This window comes from Chanodichthys erythropterus, chromosome 3, assembly GCF_024489055.1.
Source record: "Chanodichthys erythropterus isolate Z2021 chromosome 3, ASM2448905v1, whole genome shotgun sequence".
In the NCBI taxonomy this organism is placed as follows: Eukaryota; Metazoa; Chordata; class Actinopteri; order Cypriniformes; family Xenocyprididae; genus Chanodichthys; species Chanodichthys erythropterus.
Window position 1 is genome coordinate 20478496 of NC_090223.1, and position 19429 is coordinate 20497924.

A 19429-nucleotide genomic window follows, 5' to 3' on the forward strand; every position below is an offset into this window, starting at 1 on the left:
GTGCAAGCAGGGGCTCACGGGCGCTGCGTAATATCATTGCACTGCTGCAGCCATGATACGGCAGCAAAGTTCCTTGATTATTACGCCTGAATGAGAGTATAGTTCCTAGCCATATCAGCCTAGAAAATCGCAACTTTTCATTTTCCGCCAGTCTTAGTACACGATTTAACTACAGAAGAGTCAAGTTTTAAATAGGAAAAATATCAAAACTCTTTGGTCATTTTTAAGCGCGATGCTGACGGTCTAATCAGATTCAATGAACTATGCTAAGCTATGCTAAAAGTGGTACCGCCAGAACCGGAGATCGGCTGAATGGATTCGAAAACGGTCAAACTCAACTGTTTAACTCTAGGGGAGTTGGAAAATGAGCCTATTTTCAAAAAAAGTGGAGTGTTCCTTTAATAGACAACTGCCTATGTAGACAGTGAAGTCTCTCAAAATGGTTTTGAAACCCTTTGTGACCTGATAGTAGTCGATTACACTCTGTTTTTATGGTGTGTGAGGACTCTTGAGAGAATGTGTCAGTCTCTGGTCTTCATTAAGGATTTGTTGCGTTGAGTGAAAGACATAGTGCCGGTCGCAGCCTGTTCCTATTAGCGCTCATTTCCCTTCGCTGATCTGATTCACTCTCCCTATTGGCTGTTTTTGAGTGTAATGGGGTCGTCTGATGGTCACCGATTGACTGATCTGATTTTGACAATGAGTTCAGTCTACACCAGGATTTACGCTGCCAGTTATGTTGACAGACTCGTAACAAATACCACATGAAGTAATTTCTACCATATAATAATCCAGGCACAGCTTACTTAGTCACTACTCTGAAACAAAAGCCCAAAGAATCACATCAGAATCTAGAAGTTTTGTGCATTTTGACATAACGGTACAGCGACTGTGGGAAAATGTGGCATAGCGTTGATGCCTAGAGAGTATATGTTAAAAAAAATTATATATATTAGGGCTGTTCAACTATAATCACGATTATCGTGTACAAAATAAGAGTCTGTGTTTACGTAATATATGTGAGTTTGTTCTGTGTATAAGTATTATGTATATATAAAGACAAACACATACATGTATATATTTAAAAAAAAATATGCATGTATGTATAAATATATGCATATATTTATATTTGTATATATTTATATAATATATAAATGTAAATATTTTTATAGAAATATAAGATATTTTACTTATATACATGTGTTTATTTATATATACATAATAATTATACACAAACCAAACACACATATATTACATAAACACAGACTCTTATTTTGTACACGATAATCGCGATTATCGTTGAACAGCCCTAATATATATAATATATATATAAACAAAAGCATAAAGAACAATTTTACAGTAATGAAAGTGTTCTATTAAGATTTGTGACCATTTTATTAGTGATTGTGGGTAAATGTGGCATTTTGTTATGTAGAGAGCAGATATGTTTTTAAATATATCACTATTACATAATATAGTTTAATAAATAAAATTAAGGAGATAAATTATTCTTTGTTGTAATAATAAAATACATGTATAAAAATGTGTATATTAATGAAAAAAACATTTAATAAAATTTGATTTTACTCAAAGAAAATAACGTTGATTTTCCCCTAACACTCCTCTTTAATGTTGCCTCAACATCCATATTATTATTAATTAAAAATATGTATTTATTTATTCTCATATTTAAGTTTGACATGCTGAACTCATATTGTTATATTTTAACCTCTCGTTTTTTTCCCTTAGGACAAAAAGCTGCGACTCTTTGACCCGCGGGCCCAGACATCAGCCGTTCAGGTACTGTTCACACATCTTCTATTAAAGCAGCTTCATGTGCAGGACTGTAAACTGACCTCTGACCTGTTTCTGCTTTAGCGCCGGCACCAAGGTTATTGATTTTATCCTCATATTATCTGCTATATTGCCTTTTACAGCTGTTGTATCTACACAAATACACTGGTCAGGGATTTTGATGACCATCTGGTTATTATTTTGTTTCAGTCAATTACATTTGTCATAGTTTAAGTTATGTTGTCCACTACTGTGCATGTATATGTCCTTATTCACCCCTCAGGTTTCGTATTCTACCTTTAGCCAATCACATCGGCTTGTTACTTCAGCAGCTCATTCTGATTGGTTGATTTGATTCATTCACTCTAGTGTTTCTCATGAAATGAATCCCATTCATTGAACCCTGGGAAACAATACAGTATGATGCCCGTGTGAACACGACCATGATTGTGTTTTTGACTTTCGTAAACGTGTCAGGATTCTGTTTGATAGCTAATCGATCCCAACGATTTCAGCAGGAACGAGGAAGTTCAGGTCAGATCAGATCAAACATTCCCACAGTCCTCGTCAGGGCAGAGTGATGACCTCACTGGAGGTTTCTCTTTGTGTTTGTGGTGTCTTTTGAAGGTAAATAAAGCTCAAATGAAGCAAATGAGGTCATGGAGGATTAGATATTACCCACGCTGCTCTTTGAGCAAACACCCGGTAGCTCTGATAATTTACTGAAAAGATTAGTGTCTCAGAAAAGCGTTAGAGGCCTGTCATGATCTCAAACACAAACACACACACACACACACACGTGATCTGTTCCTGGATGGTTTTCAGGTGTGTTGTTTAATGACAGTATAATGTTAGTTCTGATTTTCTGATGTTGTCCTGTTCAAAGCATTTCCTCACACATGCTTTTTTTTTTTTTCGTGTGATTTGATTGCAAGTGAACAGCTCAGTTGTTTTGGATGAATGTAGGATTGTGTCGAGGCATGTTTATGTTAAACAAAACATAAACATTGTTTAAGAACAGTGCGACTCTATTGATTGCACTGTGATTGAAAGCTGTGAGAATGTGAACTTCTACAGACATCTGCATCAGCATCTGCTCACCAGTGATGATTTCAGAGCACTTTTGGAAATCCAATTTTTAATAACTTTTTAATGTGCTTTGATTGATCGGAATGCTACATGGATTAAACCTCATTTACACTTCAGAACTTTGTAAATAATTCAGAGCTTTTTTTAAAGAATTTTGAGTTTAATCAACTTGTGCTTTACCAAAAAAAAAAAAAAACCAAAAATGCTTGTTCTAAAATTCTAAATAATTAATCTAGTAAAAATCACTATTTTAATATTATTTTTTGTTTTTCATTTAATTTAATTGTTTGTTTATTTATTTATTTTTGTTTATTTTGTCAGTTATTTTATTCGTTTTATTTAAATATTTTATAAATTAAAATCAAAATGATTTCCAATTAATTTCCTTTTTAGTTTCCCTTTTCATTGTTGGAAAGCATTTTCTTGTTTTAAGCATAAACCTCACAAAAATGTTATTTCTTAGTGCTTTTTGCTTAATTCGATGAACATTGCTGTATGCTTAATTTCACGAGAAGAGTGTGATTAATTAATTATTTATTTTATTTTATTATATTTAATTTTATTATTTTAGTTAACAGGGACATTGTACATTAATAAATAATTTCTGTAAATGCACCAGACTTAAATAAATGCTTAATTTTACAATAAGAGTGTGATTAATAGTGATAATCACACCTTTTTGTGTGATTTTATTTTATTTTTATCATGTTTTTATTTGATTTGATTTGATTACTTGTTTAGTTTACAGAGACATTGTACATTTATAATTCATTTCTGTAAATGCACCAGACATAGCTAAATGCTTAATTTTAATGATACGAGTGTGATTAATTGCGATTAATCACACAAAAAGGTGCAGTTTAATCACTATTTTATTTTATTTAGTTTAATTTTTATTTTATTACTTGTTTAGTTAACAGGGGCATTGTACATTAATAAATCATTTCTGTAAATGCACCAGACTTAGCTAAATGCTTAATTTTGTGATAAGAGTGTGATTTAATTGTGATTAATCGCACTAAAAGGTGTGATTTAATCACAATTTTTTTTTTGATTACTCGTTTAGTTAACAGGGATGTTGTGCATTAATCAAACATTTCTGTAAAGCGTCAGAAATAGCCAAATGTTTAATTTCATGAGTGTGATTAATCACAATTAATCGCACAAAAGGGTGTGATTAATCACTATTTAATTTAATTTAATTTAATTTAATTTAATTTAATTTAATTTAATTTAATTTAATTTAATTTAATTTAATTTAATTTAATTTATTTTTTATTTTATTACTTTTTTAGTTAACAGGGACATGGTACATTAATAAATCATTTCTGTAAATGCACCAGACTTAGCTAAATGCTTAATTTCACAATAAGAGTGTGATTAATTGCACAAAAGGGTGTTTAATCTCAACTAAAATACATTTAATCTATTGACAATCCTAATTTACATATAATTTATATTACTAGTAACGTGTAACAAGGGCACTGTGAATAGTGTTACCCACTTGCATAAAAAATTTGAGTAAAATCAAAAAGTATGTTGCTGATTTTACTTATTTCAGTGCAAGAAAACAATCATACGTTTTTCTTATAGTTTTTTGCAAACCCGGAACACACCAAGCTGACGGTTGGTCGTCAGGCAGTTTTTGTGCGTCAACCGACTAAGTTTTCTCAGTGTGATCGGCATTATCGACTGAAATTAGTCCTCATCGTTTTTTTTTTCGTCAGGCCGTCGGAGAGAGAGAGAACTCTGATTGGCTGTTCAGTACAGCAAACAAGTCAGTTCGTGCTATTGTGCTAGTTGACAGTCGGCTGAAGTTCTTTCGGTGTGTTCAAGCACACATTTTTTCCTCGATGCAGCCGATGTGAGGCGACAACACCGTCGGCTTTCGTTGCTGCTAGTTCTTTGACGTCGGATTGGTGTGTCCCGGGCCTTAAAAGATGATTACGCCATGCTAGTTTTAGTCTGTTGGGTTCTGGGTAAAAAACCCAGCCACATGCAATTGTGACAGATTAAAAGTCTGATTTAGGATCTTCCTCTCTCTCTGTCATTGAGTCGGATTCCTCACAGCCCAGCTAGTTTTCGGAGCACATCCAGCTGGCACCGCAGGAGTCATGTGTGCGCCCACCACCCCATTAACATCACATTCACTCGAGCGTCTTTAATGAGCCGTCACGGGCCAACCCAAACAAAACCCAGCCTGACAGCCTTATAATCGACCCACAGCAGAGAGTGTGAAGCTTTGTTTACTCACAAAACCTTAAACGGCCTAGCCACGCTCCTCTGCTGACAGAACTCTGCTCTCGCCCATCCCGACAGCTCCACGACTCCTCCAGGGCGAAGCCGCGGCAGTGATGCCCAGGCCACAATGTAAACAGAGGCGCTTGAGATGTGTCTGGAAGCTGCCGTGTTGTTTATAGACTCGACCTCATGCGAAAAGCATCCGTTTGTCATCACAGAGCCGAGCCGCCCCACACACGCCCATAAAACAATGCTTTCATGCGCCGGGTGATGAAAACCGTCCGTTTACGGAGCGACCGCACAGTACGGCGGCTTTCCTACGACAGATTGTCTGACATAGACAGGTGGGGTAAAAATAGAGGCTAATTGTAGTTCGGTGTACGTGGTATTTACGGGAAGAAGCGGAACTGTGTAATTTGCGCTTTCGGAGGGCACGAGTATGATCTGTAATCAGCGCGCGTACGCTCGAGCACACGGCTGTATTTAGGCAGCTGGCACGACTGCGTGTGTCTGAAACTGTGGTTTTGAGAGTCGCTCGCTTTGAGATTTCCTGCTGCGTCTTGATTTTTTATATGATAAATGCTTATTTAAGGGCCTGACTCGCACCAAACCACTCAAAGCTCAGACTAGTTTTTGTTTTTAGACTTTGGCTTGTGGTTTGGTGGATCTTCATCATCATGAGGTGCAACTATCCATTTTTGGTTGTTTTGTGTTCTAGATTTAATAGGTATAGGATACAAGATACATCAACAGCATTTCTGGTGTAATGTTGATTTCTACAGAAAATGATTTTGAGTTTAATTTATAAATACTTTATCAACAAACAATATCATTTTGTATTATTTCATTTACAATTGTTTGTATCTATCTATCTATCTATCTATCTATCTATCTATCTATCTATCTATCTATCTATCGTTCTATCTATCGTTCTATCTATCGTTCTATCTATCTATCTATCTATCTATCTATCTATCTATCTATCTATCTATCGTTCTATCTATCGTTCTATCTATCGTTCTATCTATCGTTCTATCTATCGTTCTATCGTTCTATCGTTCTATCTATCTATCTATCTATCTATCTATCTATCTATCTATCTATCTATCTATCTATCTATCGTTCTATCTATCTATCGTTCTATCTATCTATCGTTCTATCGTTCTATCTATCATTTTATTGTTCTATCTATCTATCTATCTATCTATCTATCTATCTATCTATCTATCTATCTATCGTTCTATCGTTCTATCGTTCTATCGTTCTATCTATCTATCTATCTATCTATCTATCTATCTATCTATCTATCTATCTATCTATCTATCTATCTATCTATCTATCTATCTATCGTTCTATCTATCTATCGTTCTATCTATCGTTCTATCTATCGTTCTATCTATCGTTCTATCTATCGTTCTATCTATCTATCTATCTATCGTTCTATCTATCTATCTATCTATCTATCTATCTATCTATCTATCTATCTATCTATCTATCTATCTATCTATCGTTCTATCTATCTATCGTTCTATCTATCGTTCTATCTATCTATCTATCTATCTATCTATCTATCTATCTATCTATCTATCTATCTATCTATCTATCTATCGTTCTATCTATCTATCGTTCTATCTATCTATCGTTCTATCTATCTATCGTTCTATCTATCGTTCTATCTATCGTTCTATCTATCTATCTATCTATCTATCTATCTATCTATCTATCTATCTATCTATCTATCTATCTATCGTTCTATCTATCTATCTATCTATCTATCTATCTATCGTTCTATCTATCGTTCTATCTATCGTTCTATCTATCGTTCTATCTATCGTTCTATCTATCTATCTATCTATCTATCGTTCTATCTATCTATCGTTCTATCTATCTATCGTTCTATCTATCGTTCTATCTATCGTTCTATCTATCGTTCTATCGTTCTATCGTTCTATCTATCTATCTATCTATCTATCTATCTATCTATCTATCTATCTATCTATCTATCTATCTATCTATCGTTCTATCTATCTATCGTTCTATCGTTCTATCGTTCTATCTATCTATCTATCTATCTATCTATCTATCTATCTATCTATCTATCTATCTATCTATCTATCTATCTATCTATCTATCTATCTATCGTTCTATCGTTCTGTCGTTCTATCGTTCTGTCATTCTATCTGTCATTCTATCTGTCATTCTATCTGTCATTCTATCTGTCATTCTATCTGTCATTCTGTCATTCTATCTGTCGTTCTATCTGTCATTCCATCATTCTATCATTCTATCATTCTATCTATCATTTTATTGTTCTATCTATAGTTCTGTCTTTCTGTCTGTCTATCTATCTATCGTTCTTTCTATCGTTCTATCTGTATGTCGCTCCATCATTCTATCATTTTATTGTTCTATCTATTGTTCTATCTGTTCTATTTTTCGTTCTATCTATCTACTGTGTCTTATCTATCATTCGTTCATTTGTTCTATCATTCTATCTATTGTTCTGTCTATCATTCTATCTATTGTTCTATCTGTTCTATTTTTCGTTCTATCTATCTACTGTGTCTTATCTATCATTCGTTCATTTGTTCTATCATTCTATCTGTTGTTCTATCTATCATTCTTTCTGTCATTCTTTCTGTCGTTCTGTCTATCATTCTATTGTTCTGTTATTCTATCATTCTCTATCATTCTATCTGTTCTATCGTTCTAACTAACATGTCTCTCTATCATTCTATCTATTGTTCTATTTGTCGTTCTATCTATCTACTGTCTTATCTATCGTTTGTTCGTTTGTTCTATCATTCTATCATTCTGTCTATCATTCTGTCTGTCGTTCTATCATTCTCTGTCGTACTATCATTCTATTGTTCTCTTTCTTTATATCGTTCTGATATTCTATTGATCGATCTATCTATCGTTCTTTCGTTCTGTCATTTTATCTGTCGTTCTGTTCTATCTATCTAACTGTCGCTCTGTCATCCATCCATCCGTCTATCCATCCATCCATCCAAACTTGTATTGAATCTGGAACATTCTTTTAACTCATGGACCTGAGGGGTCACTGGGTTTGATGGGAGATAGATTACCCAGCATCCTTTGCCGTCACATGCTGTGGTCAGCATTATACATTCTTGCAGTGTCGTTGGTCTTCTGTGGTTTACAACAATTAGGAGAACTCATCCTGTCTTTCAGAAGAGTGGTTATTGGAGTGGGTGGAGTGTGCAGGTCTGTAAGACACTCGTGTTTTCTTGACGTATGTGTCTTTCTGTCCTTATGTGTGTTTGTTTCAAATTACAGAGCTGAAAATACTCCTCATAGTTTCAGGCCGCGCTGGCTGCGGAGATGGCGCGATGCGGTCCCTGGCAGCGAGGGGAAACAGGAAAGGGAATATTTTTTGGACACAGGGGCCAGATTTCTCGATTTCGTCTTCAGCTTCTGCTGCTTTTTGTGAAATCGGAGAGGCTTTGGAACGGGCTCGAGAAGAGAGGGCAAAAAAACGCAAAACATTCAGAGCAGACAGAGCGACTGCAGGGGTTTGTGGGAGACACGCACACAGACACTTCGGAGAAGAAAGAATAAGTATGTTGGGTATATATTAGTCCCTGTGGGTTAAGGTTACACCAGAATATGCTGAAAACAAACAGCATACACTTCAGCAGAAGAATGGAAACTCATAGTCCATAACTCACAACAGATAATACAAGAAGCTTCATAAAATCCAGACGGAGTATAACTGAGAGTGCTTTCATCCTGTTTTTCATGCTAATTCTTATCATTCGAGACAAGCTAGCTTCTCCAACGGGACCTTTAGATGTAAGTGTCTCCAGAGAAGATCAGCTGGTCTTTTTTGGACGTTTGCTGCTTATTAAAGTTGACATAAAGTAGACTTGTGGTGTGCCATAAGAACTTTGACTATGGGTTTACATATTTCCATATGCAATGTTAACCCTTACTGAAAGTACAGTGGAAATATCATAGTCATATGGTAATACCAGTGGTTATTACCGTTAGAAATTTGGGGTTGGTAAGATTTTTTTTAAAATGTTTTTGAAAGACGTTTCTTCTGCTCACCAAGACTGCATTTATTTGATCAAAAATAGTAAAACAGTATTATTATGAAATATTATTACAATTTAAAATAATTGTTTTCTAATAAAGAAACCATCATGTTCACACAGCGCACACAACATTTGCTCCAGATTTCTCTCAACGTTGAGAAAGTAACTCAGATATTTTGTTGTAAATTTAAAAGTAATGCATTACTAGTTACTTGAAAAAGTAATCTGATTACTAGGGCTGTCAAGCAATTAAAATATTTAATAGAATTAATTACATGCTGTGTCAGTTAATTAATCTAATTAATCGCAAATCAAATTTGGCTGAGAAATGACCCCCAAAAGATAAAGTCATTATTGTGTAAAACATCAAATAGACAGTACAAAAAGTATAACTTAAGAAAGAAATATTTGATTTGATTCAGCATAAAATTTATTACACGTAAATATTTTGACCATGAGGTTGAGTAAATGACTGAATTTTCATTTTTATATATATTTTTTTATAATATGGAAATATGAAATTATACTCTAAATATAAAACTAAAACGTCTTAATGATTGGTTGGTTGGATGGTTGGTTTGTTCGATTCATCTGCATCATTCGATTCAAATAATTTGTATAAATAATTTGTTCGTTCATTCGATTCAGTCATTTGATTTGTTCGTTTATATAAAATTTAATTGATTTGATTCATTGATTTGATTAATTCATTCGATTTGTTCATTCAATTTCTTCGTTCATTCGATTTGTTCATTCAATTCCTTCAAACAGCTGATTCGTTCAGGAGTGAAGTAAATTGTTCTCTTTATGAATGGTTCATTTAATAATTGTTTTACCCAATTTGTTCAAAAAGCGGTTTCAGAAATTAAATGCTGCTGTGTGTTGCGCGGAGATGAACAGTTCTGCTTTGTCTTTATATTTTTGGTGTCAAAATTGAGCAAAATGGACAATATTGTGTCTAAAATAACAATAACTGTTGTATAAAATTGGTATTGCATTTGCACTTATGCTGTTCTGGAAAAATGGCACTCATGTGACATTGCACTTGTTACTCGTGTGATATAGATTATCTATACTATATGAAGTAAATATGAGACATAAACTCAAAAGGGGGGCATTTTTGCTCCCATATCTTGAATTTTAGGGACATTCAAACTGCATTCTATAGGCTCCATACGCAGTGAGTTGTTGCCCTGGATAATATCCGTCATCAATGAACAGTATGAATTGTCAGATGACCTACGTATGTCTGGAGCGGTGTAAGCGCATTAAATTAAATACGTTAATAAAATACGTTAATCAGCCCTACTGATTTTGTAACTTGTGTTACTTGTAATGCGTGACCCCCAACACTGGATGGTACATTATGGTTTACTTTATTGCAAGATGCATTCTAGATTTGTACTTATCTAAGCCTTACTTTTATACTGGAAAATAATAAATAAAGGCTATATCAGCACGAGCCACAAGGTCATGGTCCTTGAAATCCTGCATCTTTTCCGACCTAAAAAGATGAAATGCTGTTGAAATGAGCAGCTGGGAACTCAAGGCAGTCTTGGCGCGCAACAGTTCCAGTGTTTCTGGCCTCTTTCTGTCGAAGATTCAAATGAAAATAAATGCTAAACGATCACAGCTTGAGTTAAGATTCCCTGTGAACCTGGCTGTGCAATTTCCATATGGAAAAAAAAATGGGTGTTTACTGTTAGAGGATGTGTGATACAAACATTATGTTCTATAGTATCAATATTTGTAAATATAATATACAGCATTTATTGTTTTACTCAAGGAAAATTTGACAGCATTGTGCAAAAATGTGACGTTGATTTATGTGGAAAGGGATGTTTGCTGGTAATAGTTTATCGACTATTAATTATATCCCATATACCTAAAGCCTGGATTGCACATTTCACTTTAAAGACCTCCGTTTTGCTATGACAACAGAATCAGCCGTACACCATCATCACAGTGATGAATAGTGTTCATAGCATCGCTCTGTTACTGTAAACACTTCAGAGAGCAGCTGTACACTGCATGAATACAGGACACTGAGGGAGGGAAAAATGAGAAAAACATGCATTTAAAATATTATAGAATTTTTTATTTGTTTATTTTACTTATTTTTTATTATTATTTTTATTAATTTATTACGTTTATTTTATGTATTTTTTAATTTTACTTATTTATTTATTCATTCACACATATGTTTGTGTATTTTTGGTTATTTATTATTTGTTTCTTTATTTATTTATTCATTTTATTTAAACTTATTTATCTTTATTCTATTTAATTTATTTTTACTTATTGCTTTATCTATACTTATTTTGTGTATCTATTTCTACATTATTTATGAATTTGTATAATTTTTATGAATTTATTTACTTTTACTTGTTCTGATTTACTAATTCAGTCATTTATCCATCCTTTTGTATATTTATTTATTTTTAAATTCTGTTTTATTATTTGTTACTCTTATTTATTTAGTTGTTTTATTCAAACTTATTTTTATTTATCCATTTATACTAATTTATTTTCACTTATTTATCTATACGTATTTTATGTATGTATTTATTTCTACTTATTGTTATTTATGAATGGATTTATTTATTACTTTTTAAGTATTTATTTTCTTTATTATTTCTACCTTTATTTAAACTTAATATTATAACATTCAATCATTCATCCATATATATTATTTTTCCTTTATTTAAACTTTATATTATAATATTCGTTCATTAATTCTTATATTTTTTCCTTTATTTAAATGCAATATTATAACATTGATTCATTCATTCAACTTAATATTCATTCATTCATTCATTCATTCATTCAACTTAATATTAATTCTTTCAACTTAATATTCATTCAGTCATTCATTCATTCATTCAACCTAATATTCATTCATTCAACTTAACATTCATTCATTCATTCATTCATTCGTTCAACTTGATATTTATTTATTCATTAATTCAACTTAATATTCATTCATTCATTCAACTTAATACTCATTTATTCATTCATTCAACTTAAGTTGAATGAATGAATGAATATTAAGTTGAATGAATGAAGATTAAGTTGAACGAACGAACGAACATTAAGTTGAATGAATGAATGAATATTGTTCGTTCTTTCGTTCAACTTAATCTTCATTCATTCAACTTAATATTCATTCATTCAACTTAATATTCATTCATTCATTCAGCTTAATATTCGTTTGTTCGTTCGTTCAACTTAATATTCATTCAGTCATTCCTTCATCCAACTTAATATTCATTCATTCATTCATTCATTCATTCATTCATTCATTCATTCATTCATTCAACTTAATAATCATTCGTTCATTCATTCATTCATTCATTCATTCATTCATTCAACTTAATATTCATTCATTCATTCATTCATTCATTCATTCATTCATTCAACTTAAAATTCATTCATTCATTGTCCATATAGCGTATAGTGTATGTATATGTACATATATTGATTCTGTGAGAAAAGAATCAACCATACAGTACGCCCGTCATCACAGTATTTAATATTATAATGGGGGGAAACTATTACTGGAGATGTATTACAGTCTCAGTAGTGATGCACGACTCATCATCACAAACTTATTTGCTCTTAAACGTCCATCATTTTTCATAATGATGATCCCGGGCAGTTTTCATAAATGCCTCATACACAACTGCCAGACAAATGTGATAAGCGGAAAATCATTTTACCAGCATATTTAACCACTGACCGCCTCTGCTGTCCAAATCTCTGTCTCAGCCGTAGTTACGCACAACCACGTAAATATTGATTTTGGATAAGCTGAATGTTTTTCCCATCAGGTCTGTTTGAAACTGCTCCCCTGGCTCATATGAATGAGCACTAGAGGAATGTGTGAAGGAAGATGTACATTCAGTAATACAAGCTGTCTTGGAGCTCTTCAGCATTACCTGCCTGCTGTACTTCCTGTGAACCGGCACATCTGCTTAAAGTGCGTCACCTCACGGCTGACCTGTGCTCTTACCTCACCGCACACTTGCTGCAGTCGTGTCTGTCATGCTTTGGCTCGTGTTAGTGTGTTCTGTGCTGATGTCCGCTCACAGGTTCCCAGACCCTCTCAGTGTTTCATGTGTTAGTGTTGGCCAGCAGGTTCAGACCGGTGGCTGACGGCCAATATGACACACATGCGTGCAATTATTTCCGGCAGTTATTTTCTCTGAAGCGCATGTAACACATTGTGATCCTTCATATCTGAGATTTATCTTGTGTAATTTTCAACAGCCATGCAAAATATTGTTTCTTTTCTTTTGGGTAAACTGGTTGAATAGATTTTAGGTAGATAGGTACCCTAGTTAAAAAAAAGCATATAAAAAAATCTATTTAAAATACATTTATTTCATATAAGTGTTACATATTTATTGACATGTCACTTAAGACTTACTGATATTACATTATAATTAAACTTTATTTGAAGTATTTCTTTATCGCACAATGCACATTTCTAAATATTATGCCTAAAAAGTGTTTTAATATCACTATTAATAAGGATTGTATGATCTATGTATAATATCAGTCTTTAAATGTACGATATTTAAACTGCCCCTATTATGTCTTTTTTAAGGTTCCTAATATTGTTTTGGGAGTCTTCTACAATAGGTTTACATGCATGCAAGGTCGAAAACAGTTTTGTTTTCTCATAATATACATTTAATTTCACCTCAGTTCTCAATGTTTTGTAAATTATTTGTTAGAAGCAGTTCAAAGAATCAGTCTCTCTAAACCCCTCCTTTCCATGAGCCTACACTGCTCTGATTGGTCAGATGGCCCAAGATGATTGGTCTACTGTGCGCTCCTTGCACCCATTGCCATAACTGAATGGCAGCTGTCAATTCTCAAGACATTGTATACAATGTATGGACAGAAAAGATAGCATTGATTTTACCGTATCAATTCAAGCCAGTGTCTGGCGGTGAAACGTCTGAAGTAGTCGATCAACCACGCGACTGAAGTAATTCGGTTCTATATGGTAAATGTCACCTTAGTTTGCATTATAAGACGTGATAGCAGTGTCACTGTTTTACTTTATATAGGTGCACCTGTGGGAACTGTGTCAGAATGCCAAGCAAAGCTGAAAACCTCTAATATAAGATCAACATTTAGGCCAGATGTGTACAGACTTTTTCATCATAACTATTAACAAAGAAAAATGGCTATATCATTGTTTGACATTACAATGAGTGTTTAATGTTTACAGAGAGAATACTTCAACTAGTTAGCATGGACTAGCATCTTAACATCCTATTACAATACAGACAGAGCTCCACTCTACTGTAATAATAAAAACGCAGTGGAAAAAAAAACAGTTTGTTTTGTATGTTGTAAACTCCCACGTTAGCCGAGCACAAATGTGAATAGCTGATAATACATTACGCTTTGTAAACAGAAGTCGTGCTCCATCCTTGATCATTACTCTAAGTAATAAGAGAGACAAGCTGCATTAATCGACACATTTTTAGACAATATTGGACCCACATCTAAATAGCAGAACTACAGAAACACGAGTTAGCCGGTTAGCAGGAGACATACTGTACAGACTAGTGTGTACATTACACAACATAACATACAAAACTGCAAATTTTAAACGATCGCTATAAAATATAAACATCAATTATTAATCATACTTACAGGTTGAGATTCAGAGGAGCAGGCTAGAACAAATAAACTGGTCATTGATCCATATTTTAAGGCCAAGCGTTTAGCGAATCCTGCATTAAACTCTCCGAGGTTTGAGAAGCAGTGGTCCGTAAAATGACGGGAACACAACAAAAGATTGTACTGCTATGGTATTGTTGAAAAAAACAAATTTTCCTTGTCGTCTGCGCATATTAAGTGGGTGGGAAATATGCTAATGTTTCGTTGTGACGAAACTGCTTGGGATTCGTTTTACAAGCGACTCGTTTAATTGACTCAGAGTCGACTCTTACTTTTGAGACACAATAACTTTATATACGGTGCACTTTCAGATTTAAAACTTTGCAGGATGTTTTTATTCACTTAGAGCTATGTTACACACTACATGACAGGTCATTTTCAAAAATAGGGGCACTTTAAAGTATACTTCCAATAGTTCCACTTTAACACAGTCAAATACACTCATATCTTTAGTTGGACCTCAGCACTACTTCTGCACAATTAAAGTGCATTAAATGCAAAATTAGTTGTTCCAATTTAGCAGACTTTAAGTATACGAAAAGTACAATTGCAGGGTATTTTTATTTAGTACATAAATATGTAAATGTACAGTATTTGTAGTATAGTTAGCATAAAATAAATGTATTTCAAATACATTTTAGTAATTTTTTTTCCACTAGGGTAGTTAGACTGTTGTTTTTGTTATTATAATATTTAATTAGCATATTTATTTGTTAAACATATATTTTATAACATTTTATATAATACACACACATTTTATATATATATATAAATAAACGTTAACGTATTAACGCATGCAATTAATTCAAATTGCGTTAAGATAAATTAATGTAATTTACGTCACGCAGTTAGATGATCTAGAAGTCCATGCTGATTATGCTGATGAATTCTTCATTCCAGTGTCTGTTTCGCTTTAAAACACAAACTCTCTGTCATGTTCTGTCATTGTATCTGAAGAGCGAGAGCCCTGTTCCTGTCTGAACGGAAAGTCGAAACATCTCACCGCTGTATGGCCAGATGGTGTGAAAACTATGTTTCTCGGCTGGATAAAGCAAACCAGCGTCTTGCTATGAAAGTTTTGATGGATGAGGATTGCAATGAAATTAAAGACGATTGCGGCAACGTACAGAAGCACGCGTGAATCCATTATATGTGCAAACAAATCATGCATGAGCGCTCTCGACGCACTGATTGCACATTATCTTTATGCACAGACAAATTTCAGTACATTCGCTTTGTTTTCACACACATTCAGGATGAGTTTGGATTTGTCCTGTGTACTTTAGTATATATTTAGTATATATATAGGGTTTTTTGGCATCTCCATGTGGTCCTGTTCAGTATCACAACTTGTCTTGTCTAAAATGTAAACAAGCTCTTTGCACGTTTCTGTTTCAGTGAAACATTTTTGTGATTTGTTATGTTAGTTGTAGTGTGTTTGGGTCTCTGTTACTATTTTTACAACAATCATTTAAAAATGTAGCCACATAAACTGTGTTTACTTATTTGAATTTAATTGTACTTTCACCTACCAATAAGACTGCATTCCAAACCTTTTTTCCACTGATTTTCACTCCACAATCATGGAGAGAATTCTAAAAAGTCTGCCTGACTTTAAGAGATTTAAGCTGGAAAAAAGCAATTGAAGCAATCTTGAAAGGTTTGCTATGGTAGTGCTAATGAAGAGTGTGTGTGAAGTCTGTGAGGTGTGTGTTTTTGGAGTCAGGAGCGAGGTCTCTGTCCAGCTGGCAGCGACTCTGCACATGTGCGTGTGTGTTTTTCACTGCCGAGGCCTCATTAGCAGAGCCGTTGCCCAGAGACGTTCCTCTTCTAGCTGAATATCAGAGCGCACACATGTGTCCGACACCTGGAGCCAAGATGGCGGGCTTTGCAGACGAATTCTGGGAGAGAATCCAGAAGAGTCCTGTTGAGATCTCATCCCACGCTGGCAGTTTGGGAGCAGCACATCCCAAGGACTTTCAATCATCCGCTGGGACCGAGGGATGACACCCTGAATCCCTAGGGAACCGGAGGAGGAGAAATCCTGACCACACCAGATCAAGACTTGTGGTTAGTGTGAACTCCAGCTCTTCCCAAACCTCTCATCTCCTGATCTCGGTGGCATTGGATACCAGAACTGTCCCATTGAACCATGAAGAGCTGTAAGATTCCTGCTTCATGTCCATGAGAGTTTTTGTGACTCATGCCCTGATTGATTTGGACACTGTTTGGTGTTGGTCTTCTATACGCCCGACTTCTGTTACTAAGTACTAGAGCAAGTACTTGTTTTGTTATGACAACAGATTCAGCCGTACACATCATCACAGTGCTGAATAGTGTTCATAGCATCGCTCTGTTACTGTAAACACTTCAGAGAGGAGATGCACACTGCATGAATACAGGACACTGAGGGAGGGAAAAATGAGAAAAAGATAAATAAAATTAAATTCTATAATATTTTAAATATCTTTTTGATTGATTTTTATGCATTTATACATTTATACACGACTTATGTATTTATTGCTGTTTATTTATTATTTATTTTATTTATGAATTTATTTATTTCTGCTTTAAATTATTTATGAATTTATTTTACTTCTATTTTTTGGTGACCTTTTGTTACTTATTTTGTTTATATATTATTTATTTTTATTCATTTATAAATTTATTTTTTATTATTAAATTTAAATTTATTATAAAATTATTTTTTATTTATGCATTTAAATTTTTTACTTGTAATTTATTTATTTATTTTTACTTTTATTTATTTATGAATTTATTTTACTTCTATTTTCTGGTGACCTTTTTATTTATTTAATTACAAATATATTTTTTATTAAATTTTTTAAATTATTTTTATTTATTAATGTACAAATATATTTTTTGTTTCTGAATTAGTTTTTTATTTATTTGTTTGTTTATTTTTACTTATTTTTTATTTATTTATTACAATTTATTGTATTTATGAATTGATTTACAAATATATTTTTAAGCTATTCATGAATTTGTTTATTTGCATTTAATTTTTTTTTGTTTTTTACTTGCATTCATGAATTTATTTGTACTTGTGTTTATTTATTTTCCCTGTTCAACTTTTCCTGTGTCCTGTATCCATACAGTGTTATACTCTGTGACAACATACACCCGTCATCACGGTGTTTAATTGTACAATAGCTTGAGTCTATTGCTAGAGATGTATTGCGGTGTCTTCAGTGATACACAGCTCATTATTAGGACTCATGGCCTGAATCATTCGGACACTGTTTAGAGTCGGTCCTCTGCATACGGCCGACTTCTGTGACTCATTATCAGAGTAAATTAAAGCCGTTGACGGCAGTATCCATCACTCCAGAAGAAGGAGGAGGAAGAGGTCACAGACTGGTGCGAGGAGGAGGTTTCACTTGATCTTCAGAGCCTCATGTCATTGTGCTAATGAGTCTGTTCCTCATGGTTTATTTGTGAGACGTGTGCAGGCTGTTCTCACTGATTACAGCTGATGTTGATGTTTCAGCTGGGTTTTCAATGTCTTGTGAAAAGTCGAGAAAGGTTTTCCACTCTGTTTAGAGTGATGAAGTTTTAGATTTTATGGTGCGCACAAATCTGATTGGGTTTCAAATCCAATTTTCAGGACTTACATTTTACAAGTGAAAATCTGATCCTTTTACAGTGTTGTCAATATATCCTTAAAATAAAGGTTCTTAAAGAACCTTTTTGTGGAATGGACACATTCCATAGATGTTAAAGGTTCATCAATGCCAATAATTTAAGAGTGTAGCAGCTGTTTCTTTTATGGTTTCTTTAGTTATCACTGCAAACTGAGCTTTTAAAGAGAAAGAAATGTTTTCATAGACTTTTATCTTGAATTGAAGTGTTTTTTATTTTTAAATTTTTTTTTATATATCTAAAACAATCAGTTTTACAATAATAAAAACAAAAAAGAAACGTAATTTTAGATTATCTTTGAACTTTGCTGATGTAGATATTTTCAAGTGGAAAAATTAGACACAAATGCTGGTTAAGAATAAGATTTTTTGCAGAGTTTATGTAAGCATCATTAGTCAAACATCATTCAGTAATGATTCATAGCATTCTCTTAAACTGCACAAGGAAAGAGCAAATCCAGAAAAGAACACAGTTTGTATAAAGTTACAGGAAAAATGGCGAAAAACAATATTTGAAATCTGATCTGACAGTTCAAACTGAGATACATTCCAAAATATCAGTTTTTAATCCATTGGTTTGGATAGAGTTTGTAATCATCAGGTTTCAGGGAGTTTTTTTGACTACAAAATGCCACAAATCAAATGTTTGTTGCCTGTCTGAACAAAGTCTAAAGGAATTTTACTAAAATGATGCTCAGCACCCATTTTATGAAGGTTTTTATGTGTTTTTATGCACTGACCATCATTTTTGAATTTTGGGATATCACATTAAAAATGTAAAATGTAAATGCCAGGTGTCCCCAGAATGTGTCTGAAGTTTCAGCTCAAAATATGCCTCAGATCATTTATTATAGCTTGTCAAATTTACCCCTCTTTGGGTGT

The 19429-nt window shown here is 33.6% G+C and overlaps 1 protein-coding gene across 1 annotated transcript in view; it reads left to right on the forward strand.

Annotated features, from left to right (window-relative positions):
• Nucleotides 1–19429, forward strand: part of coro7 (coronin 7) — a 173115-nt gene that overhangs the window by 29057 nt on the left and 124629 nt on the right. Inside the window, exon 7 of the mRNA XM_067381280.1 lies at nucleotides 1750–1800. Coding sequence (XP_067237381.1) covers nucleotides 1750–1800 — 51 coding nt within the window. The remainder of the gene's footprint in view (nucleotides 1–1749; nucleotides 1801–19429) is intronic.